The sequence below is a fragment of the Gavialis gangeticus genome, unplaced genomic scaffold (assembly GCF_001723915.1).
Source record: "Gavialis gangeticus isolate Ggan-Ray unplaced genomic scaffold, GavGan_comp1, whole genome shotgun sequence".
In the NCBI taxonomy this organism is placed as follows: domain Eukaryota; kingdom Metazoa; phylum Chordata; order Crocodylia; family Gavialidae; genus Gavialis; species Gavialis gangeticus.
The window spans coordinates 37,310,303-37,319,133 of record NW_017729025.1 but is presented as its reverse complement, the minus strand read 5'-3'; the positions used below and the strand labels follow the sequence as shown (position 1 = coordinate 37,319,133).

General features: G+C 41.2%; 1 protein-coding gene across 1 annotated transcript in view; it reads left to right on the top strand.

The window, feature by feature from the left end:
• The window catches only part of GOLGA5 (golgin A5), a 43,819-nt gene extending 40,103 nt beyond the window's left edge, over positions 1-3,716 (top strand). The window contains exons 12-13 of the mRNA XM_019518639.1: positions 1,177-1,240; positions 3,050-3,716. Of these exons, the coding sequence (XP_019374184.1) occupies positions 1,177-1,240; positions 3,050-3,130 (145 nt within the window). The 3' untranslated portion in view covers positions 3,131-3,716. The remainder of the gene's footprint in view (positions 1-1,176; positions 1,241-3,049) is intronic.
• Positions 3,717-8,831: the final 5,115 nt, after the last annotated feature.

Here is an 8,831-nt window from a genome sequence, read left to right as displayed (position 1 = left end):
CCAATGCTTTTTGATACATAAAAAAAACCCCCAAACCCGGCCCCCCCCCCCCAGGTTTTGAACTGTCCTCAAAATCTGTGCCTAAAAATAAAACAGTGTTTTGGTATTGTAAAGAAACTTATCTTGATCCCTTGACCAAGGAGCTGTCTTATTTTAGTCATTCAAAATTATGTGCTCTAGAGCCTAAAGTGTGTCAGATTTCAGTGGTGAGTAAATAAAATATTTCAGCCCTTAAAAATGGAATTTCTGGATAAAATAGTCTTTTATACTTCCCGAGTGCTTGTAATAAAGGATTTCACATGCATTGCAAATACCAAGATTTCCTTGGCAATATTGATTTTATTTTTGCATTAGTATTTCCACGTTCAGATTACTCTTTGTCTTCTTAAAATTAGATGACAAAATCCCGATGAAAATTTACAATATATTTCATATTTCATTAGCAGTAGATTGCTGAAGTTATGTCTGTCACATACAGTTTAGTGTAAGAATAGCACAGATCTTTTACTGGGTCTTAAAAGGAACCTGAAAGATCTAGTCACCCACATCTGGCTGACTATTGGTGGGAATGGGACACTGTAATTCCCACTAAGATTCTGTGAAAAATTCTTTCTCTCTTTTTTTTTTTTTGACACAGCCTAATGAGTCTTGCACATGGCACAAGGGAGCTATTATTTTTCAATCAGAAATGTATGTCAGGTTTGTGCTCTGAATAAACATTGTGTTCTTCTCTTGTTCTGCCAGCTTTTAGATCATGTAGTAAAATTTGAAAGGCAGAAATATGAAAGCCTACATGTCTGATGCCAGTAGATGTTTATAGCTTTGGGGGATAGGACAAGGGTATGTAGCTCAGATTACTGGGGATTCACTTACAAGGTGGAAACCCACCATTAGAGATCCACTATGCCCTTGGCACGTTTGCTAGTGGGAAACCACACCTGTAGATGCACATACAGATTAAAATGTCACCATGCAGCAAGGACACAGGATTCCCTGTTTTGATTTTCAAATCATTTTTTGTTTGAACAAGCGATTCAGTTACAGTGCCCCACTGAGACTGCCCTGGCAGGTAACATTGTGGACCACAGGTTGTATGTTGTACACCCTTTGGATAGGGGTTTAAAGGAATCTTTTTTTTTTTTCTCTCTTTTTTTTTTTTTATATATACTTGCACAGCATTCGATTGGGAATATTTCTCAGACGGTATCCCATTGCAAGGGTGTTTGTAATCATTTATATGGTGAGTACGTTGTTAAAACACTGTGCAGATTTATTTTTTAGTCAGTTTTCTAAAATACCTACCTTAATGGAAAAGACTTTGAGTAATATTGAAAAGAGAGGAGATGTATAATTAGTTTTGACAGTTTGGCATATCTTAAAGTAAACTATAAAGACTGCGTATATTAAATAAGATTTTGAAGTTGTGTAGCTTGACAGATGTATTTCTCCTCCCTTTGTTATGCCTTTTAACATTTTAATGCTTGTGTAACTAATTTTAGTTTTAATATTGTTGTTTCTTTTATAAATGTTAATATATAGCAAATCTCTGATTTGATTTAATTAATTTTCATTAAAATAATGAGGGAAAGTGATGTTTTAAGTTTAACACTATAGTTTCATTTCATTCCACCCTATTGAGTTAATGATTTTCATGGTCAAATGGCTGTAAAAATAGTGAACCTGACTTTTACCCACATACTATATGATTACTAACTTTTCTTGGGGGGGTGGAATTCCTTGCAGTTCCACTAGAGGGCAGAGGAATCTGTCAGTTGATATTATTTGTAATTATATAAACAAACCTTGCTGCAGTGTAGTGTACTTGAAAAGTGTCAGATTGCAATGGTCTCATTAACTCCATTTCTTCCATGCATTGAAAATGCATTGCGTGAGAAACTAATCATGTTTTAAAATCAATCTCTAAGATGCATGGTAACTTAGGAAATGCAAAACAAACACTTTCAAATGAATTAAGTTTTTTGCACCACTATCTCTTCTATCTTACACCTGAAGGAAGACTTGGGCCATTTTAATTCTCCTCTTTTCCACAGGAACTCATATATTAAAACAGTTCCTGTGGATTTGTAAGCCATTATCTAAGGTTTTGAATAAGTATTAATTTTGAAAGGAGGAGATACAGGGAAGGGAGATTTAAGAAATTTTTCTCACTAAAAAATTGTTCTGGGAGAGGGAGCAGTACAAGCATTCAGGCTCCCTTTTCCCGTGCTCTCCATGCCTTTCACAAACTGAGGATCAGCCCAAAGAAGGCATAGGGAGCAGCAGCAGCTTCTCTGCTCGTCCTAATCCCAGGAGACTGGAGTAGTGGGGCAAAGCCCCCTGCTCGCTTTCTGGTGGAGCTGCAGGCACAGGCTTTCTTTGCGGCACGCTGGGGGGAACTTCATCTGGGGGGAATTTCTACCTGTGCAACATATTCAAAGCCCATGGCTGCAGTTCCCAGGAGCAGAGCAGAATACAGTAGAGGGAACAGTGGTGGAAAGCCCCTAACCTGTTGCCCAAACTGGTCTTGGACTAGACCAAACTGGTCTTGGACTAGACCAAACTGGTCTTGGACTAGACCAGGAGAAGAGTGTACAACCAGTCACTCATGGGGGAGAGTTCCTTTCCCAGAAGGAGTGTGTTTCCCCCAGGAAAAGTAGAATGAATGCTGGTATGCTTGCAGTTTTACCAGGAGGGTGATTCATTCTCCTGATAGAAATACAACACCTGTCCCCTAAGGTGAATCTCAGTCAGCACTGTAGATGATCCCTGTATTGGGCCAGCACTAATAGGATCACTAATTTTCAGCAAAGATGGCACTACTAAAAGGAAGCTCAGATGTACTAACTGTAATTTGCTGTAAAATTTTTATTGATTTGGAAATAGTGCAACATTTCACTGTGCAAACGGTAGTTGTTTTCCTACGTGCAACTGAAACAGCCTAGGACAAACATTTCATGGAAATTGGTTCAGAATTAGTTTCCATCTGACTGTTGCAAATAATGGGTGGCAGTTTATGCAACAATACTAACATCTGTTTTTCTTTTGCCAGGCATTGCTTCACCTCTGGGTCATGGTCGTTTTGCTTACTTACACCCCAGAAATGCATCATGATGGTCCAAGTGGGAAATAGACTTTATGCTAATAGTGTATAAATTCTGGATTGACAGTGTGTTTAAAATGACCAGTACTGAAATGTCAGCAAACTTTCCTGCACATTATATAAAGAAGGAATAACAACCATCATGCCTGTTTTATCATTACTTCTAAAAAATTAAATTAATACAAAGCTATGCTATACAGCTTCTTCAGTTTCCTTAAAATAGTCCGAGTTTCCTGGAAAAAGACAGTTGTTGAGCCAAGCCAGGTTTAGCATTTGGATTTTACATAAACCTTGGAATGGTTTGTGTGCAAAACAAGATTCACACCTGCAGAGAGGTAACAAAGATTTCAAAGATTAGTTGTATATGGGACATGCTGTATTGTAGATCATACTGGATATGGGCTATAATCAGGGAAATTAATTGTACTTAGCAATTTAAATAAACTTTATTCTTTCTGTTGTTTAGTCTGTTTTTGCACTTCTGTTTTAAAGTATCTATTCAGATTAGTTGTTCTTAAACATGTTAAAATGCTGTAGAATTGACAATGGATCAGTGCAATATTTTTTGTAAATATCTTTAAAAATAAAATATGCATTATTCTTAGTTTTGTCCTTTAGCACAGCAGAAATGCATTTTTCTTGGTTTAAATCTGAAATGTGGAATTTTACCGTGTACAACATGCAGTTTAAGCCACATTATAGTTAACTTGTCATTTAATGCGTTAATTTTACCATAAATAGTAAGTGTTACACATTTAGCCAACTTATGATGCCATAAAGTAGCAAACCAGCCACAGAGTTATTCAGCAAATGTTGTGGAACATATTTTGTGGCTTGTTTGTATGTTACTATAAATTTGAACATGTAGCACCCGTAAGGCTGATGCTAACAATCAGCTGATTGCAAGCATCAGCTTGGGGATGGGGTTGGCATAGGGACAGCCCTAGTCCTGATGCCCAAAAACTGCTGCCAGGAGGGAGGGGGTTGCAAGGTTGCCTGGTAGGGGATGCCATGGGACTCTGGACACTAGGAACTTAGAATCTCTGAACCTGGCAGCCTTTCCTATCTAGCAAAGCACTTAAAAATGCTGAGTTGTGGGGAGCTGGGTCAAACCCACACTTTAGATGCCACTGAGCATAAGGATCCTGGGCTGGGGGAGATGTGCCCCAATCCAAGGGTCCCAGTATGCCAGAACTTCTGGGAGCCATGTATGCAGCTAGGTTGTTGCTGGGCAGGCTGACAATCAACTGATTCATCAGATTTACCCTGATAGACCTGAGTCTCAAATCCACCCAGGACTGCTGGGGCCAGTCCAACAATTGGCTGATTGTCAGACCCAGCCCCAACTGCCCAAGGTCTTGAACTGAACTTGGGACTGCTCGGACCAGGTCAAACAGTTAGATGCACACCCAGCATGGCAGGAGGTGTGATGTTTAGAATGTGGTACAGAAGTTGTTCAATCCCAATTGCACTATCATTAACCTCTGTTAGGGATCTAGGCTTTAAACAAGTTGCATTAATCTATTTTGAAAACTGCCCGTTTCTTGCACACTTTGGGTAATTTTATATTTGTACTTACTACTTTTTATTTTATATCTATTATCAACTTATTTAGATTTTTCAGATTTTTTTTTGTCTGAAATCTGAAGTACTTAATTAAAACATGGTTTCTGTACAAATACATATTCACACACAATTTCAGAAACTATATCTAATCACTTCCCAGATTTGGTAAACATGTCTCATTAGATAATGATAAAAGCAATTACCCCAAAATAAGGAGACTAATTCTTGTTAGCCATGTGGCATTCGTAAATTCTTGATACACTGGGACAATGATACAAGGTCCTTTATAAGGCCTTCCATTGAGGGACTGCTATTCTATGCATGGAAAACTGAGTAATGAAAAGATGACTAAGGTAATTTATTATTCCTACTCTACTGAACGTGCTTAAATCCCATGAAAGCCAAACCACAGACCAAATATAAATCTTGTTCACAAATCTTGTCATGTCAACCTCTACAAAAAATAAAGTATTGTGTTTTCCTTACTGATTCAGATCTTGTAGATGACCCCAAATTATCTTTTTATGATTCTTTTCCCTTTCAGTTGCTTTCTTTATCTACCTACTAATTTTCACTTTCAGATAAACCTCTCTCATCCACAGTAGAGATCTAAACCTTTACTAGATCTGATTTTTTAATTTAAAAAGTAAAAAAATGCAAAATTAAATGATCGCCAAATATAGATTATAATTTTATTTTGATAAAATTTAGTAGGCCTTTTTTTTAATCATCCAATTTAATTTAAAATATTCCTTTACAGCAGGGGCTACTGTATAAGAGAATGTAAATTCATGCAATATACAAACACAAACCACAAGTCACATGAAAACAAAGTAGCAAGCTGCACATTAGGACTCAAATTAGGGGTTGTGACCTTTTGATATCAACACTTTTGAGTTGCTGCGTTTCCTAAAATTACTGGTGAAATGTCCCATCAGGACACAGTTCCAAGCAACAGTTGAGGTGAAAGACTGTATTACTGATGAACGTGTGACTTTAGATTTTAGTCATATGACCGAACACACACCTTTAGAAGCTACTTTAAGCTTAGGCCTAGGGACAGAAGTTACAAGCTGGTTTCAGTGACCAGAAGTTTTAAAAAGGCTGAAACTGGTTTAAGATAAACTTGGTTGTATGTAGTATCAGACTTAACTGATTTGGGACAAACCAGTTTATGAAAGTTCTGTTTCAGACCCCTTCCTGCTTCAAGTTAAATCAGAATTCCCCAGTATGCTCTGCAGCCCTGGGCTGGGCTTTCTGCTCCAGAGAGCAGGGCTGGCCCCACCCCACTTCTCCCTAGCTGGAGCACTAAGGACTGCCTTACTGGTTAGCTCACTGCCCCCCCGCTCCTGGCAAACTCCTGCTGGGGTCTGGGACTAGGGAGGGGGATTAAACTTCCTTTCCCTCAAGTACAGAAGTCCCCTGTCCTACTTGATTAGTATTGGTTTTGACTGTGGACTACAAATCCCAGAGGCACCAGGAAGCAGGAAGAGGAAGAGATGAGCAACCTTGAAGAGTCCTGCTGCTGTGACTGGATTGCAAATCCCAGAAACCTCAGGGGTAGCAGGAAGAGGCAGTGAACACACAGTCCATGCTGGCTATGTGCCAGAGAGCTGTGCTCTTGCACCCCCGGCTTCTGGCCTGAGCCACTGCAGGCATGTGGCTACATTTCCTGAATCAAATGAATGTCTGTTCATTTGCTAATTGGTTAGCTTAGACTAACCTGCAAAGACTAAATCAATTAAGCCTCAGGCTTTTTGACTGTCTCTACTTAGCCTATATGTTAAGTGATAATGACTTGAAGCTCTCAAACTTCTTTAAGGAACAACAACTATAATAAAAGTACACTTATGGTTTTCATAGATCTTATTAGCATAGATCATTTATATATTTTTCCAAACCTGGATGACTGAATGTCTTTTTCACCTCAGTCTTCACAGGCAAGATCAGCTCCAAGACTACTGCATCTGGCAGCACAGTTTGGGGAGGAGGTGAGCAGCCAGAAATGGTGAAAGGACAGGTTAGGAACTATTTAGGGCTGTGCAAAGCTTCGGTCCCTGATTCAATTCTGCAGAATTTGGTGGCCGAATCTCTGAATCCAAATTGAATCAGGAGACCCTTTCATCTCTGAATTGAATCGGAACCCTCTGAATCAATTCAGAATGTTTCAGCGATTTGGACATAGACACAGCTTTAAATGTTTTTTCTACATACCTTAAGGTAGCAGGTGGCTCCTAAATGCTGCGATGCTGCGGCGTGTGGAGTGTCCCACAGGAGTGCAAGGGGCTCCCCAGTGCACTTGACAGCAGACCCAGAAGTAGACCAGAAGCACTTCCAGGTCTGCCAGGGAACGCACTTGGGGGGGCCCCTCCTCATCCCTTTGGCTTGGCAACTGGTGCCTCCTGGGTTTGTGGGGGCACCTGGGGTCCCCCTATGGCTGATCACCAAGCCAGGAGGATGCAGAGGGGCCCCCCAGCATGCTCCCCAGTGGACCCGGAAGTGGACTGGAAGTACTTCTGGTCCACTTCTGGGTTCACCGCTGAGCATGCAGGGGCGCCCCCCTGCACTCCTCTGAGACATTCCATCGTCCCCAGCATCGCAGCATTCATGAGCCACACCTACTACCTTGAGGTATGTAAAGAAAACACTTAAAGCTGTGTCTGTGTCTGAATCTCTGATTCCCTGAATTGGCATCGAATCTTCAGATTCAGCTGAATCGAATCTGGGACAGTGAACTGAATCAACGAATCAAATTGCTGTCCTGGATTTGGGCCAAATCCAACTCAAATATGGCCCATTTCGCATATCCCTACTATTTAGAAAAGCTGGGTGTGTACAAGTCCGTGGGGTTGGATGCGATGCACCTGAGGGTGCTGGGAAAGTTGGCCAATGCGATTGCAGAGCCATTGGCCATTATCTTTGAAAACTTGTGGTGATTGGAAGAGACCTCAGATGACTGGCAAATATCATGCTCATCTTTAAGAAAGGGAAGAAGGAGGATCTAGGGAACTACAGGCCGGTCAGCTGCAGTTCATTCCCTGGAAAAAACATGGAGTAGATCCTCAAGGATTTCATTTCTAAGTACTTGGAGAATAAGAAGGTAATTAGGAACAGCACAGATTCACCAAGGGCAAGTTATGCCTGGCCAACCTGATTACCTTCTATGATGAGATGACTGGCTCTATGGATGTGGGAAGAGCCAGATTCTGTTTCCCTGGCATTGGATAGTCAATGTAGGAGGCGCAAGATTAGGATTTTAAAAGGGCCTAGCATTGCCTAACTCTATTTTCATTAAACTTACAAGAGTTTGGTGATTGACCTTAATGGGAGCAGAATTAAGCCAATGCTCAATACTTTTGAAAATTCCTTCTGTAACTTTTACATTTAGCCAAAACTTTTTGTAGCTAAAGCTAGGAACCATCATGCACATTTAGGTATGAGTGTTCAGCACCCCAGGGAAAAAAAGATTACTTATTCAGATACCAAAATATTGAATTAGAAGCCTACTTCTAGGCAGCAACATTGAAAATTGTATTGTGTGTGAGGAGATGGTCATAACTGCAGAAGAGCACTCATATGCTGTATCCAGATATCCAAGGGTCAAAAAACCCCATGGAATAAAAAGCACAAGTAGTGCACACAGGGTCAGTGTGCACTGCTCAAAACTGGAGCTAGGCTGGCTAGACATGCTCCAGCTCATGGCCTGGCTCCATGCGGCAGGATTGCCACTGCTGCAGCCCCAGGAGTCCCTCAGGACCCCACGTAAAGCTTCTGGGGTCAGCTCAGTGCTGGCCCAAGCCTCCGCTACCCCACCCAGGGGTAATTTGCTGTGCACCAGAGCGTGCATAACACAAGCATTCCCCAGGGACAACTAGGGGCTATAGGCTTTACAGGCAGGATAGAGAAGGAAGGAAAGGTTGGGGTGTGGCGCTCTATGTCAAAGAGCAATACACATCCTCTGCCAGCAGAATGGGGTCGGAGGAGGGGCAAGCTGAAGTGCTCTGGGTCAAGATACAAGGGGGCTGTGGGGAGAGGGATCTAATGGTGGGGGTCTACTATAGACCCCCCCAACCAAGGGGAGGAGCTGGACCGGGAATTTTCGGGCCAGCTTGCAGAGGCACTTAAGGCAAGGGATGTAGTTGTCATGGGTGATTTAAATTACCCA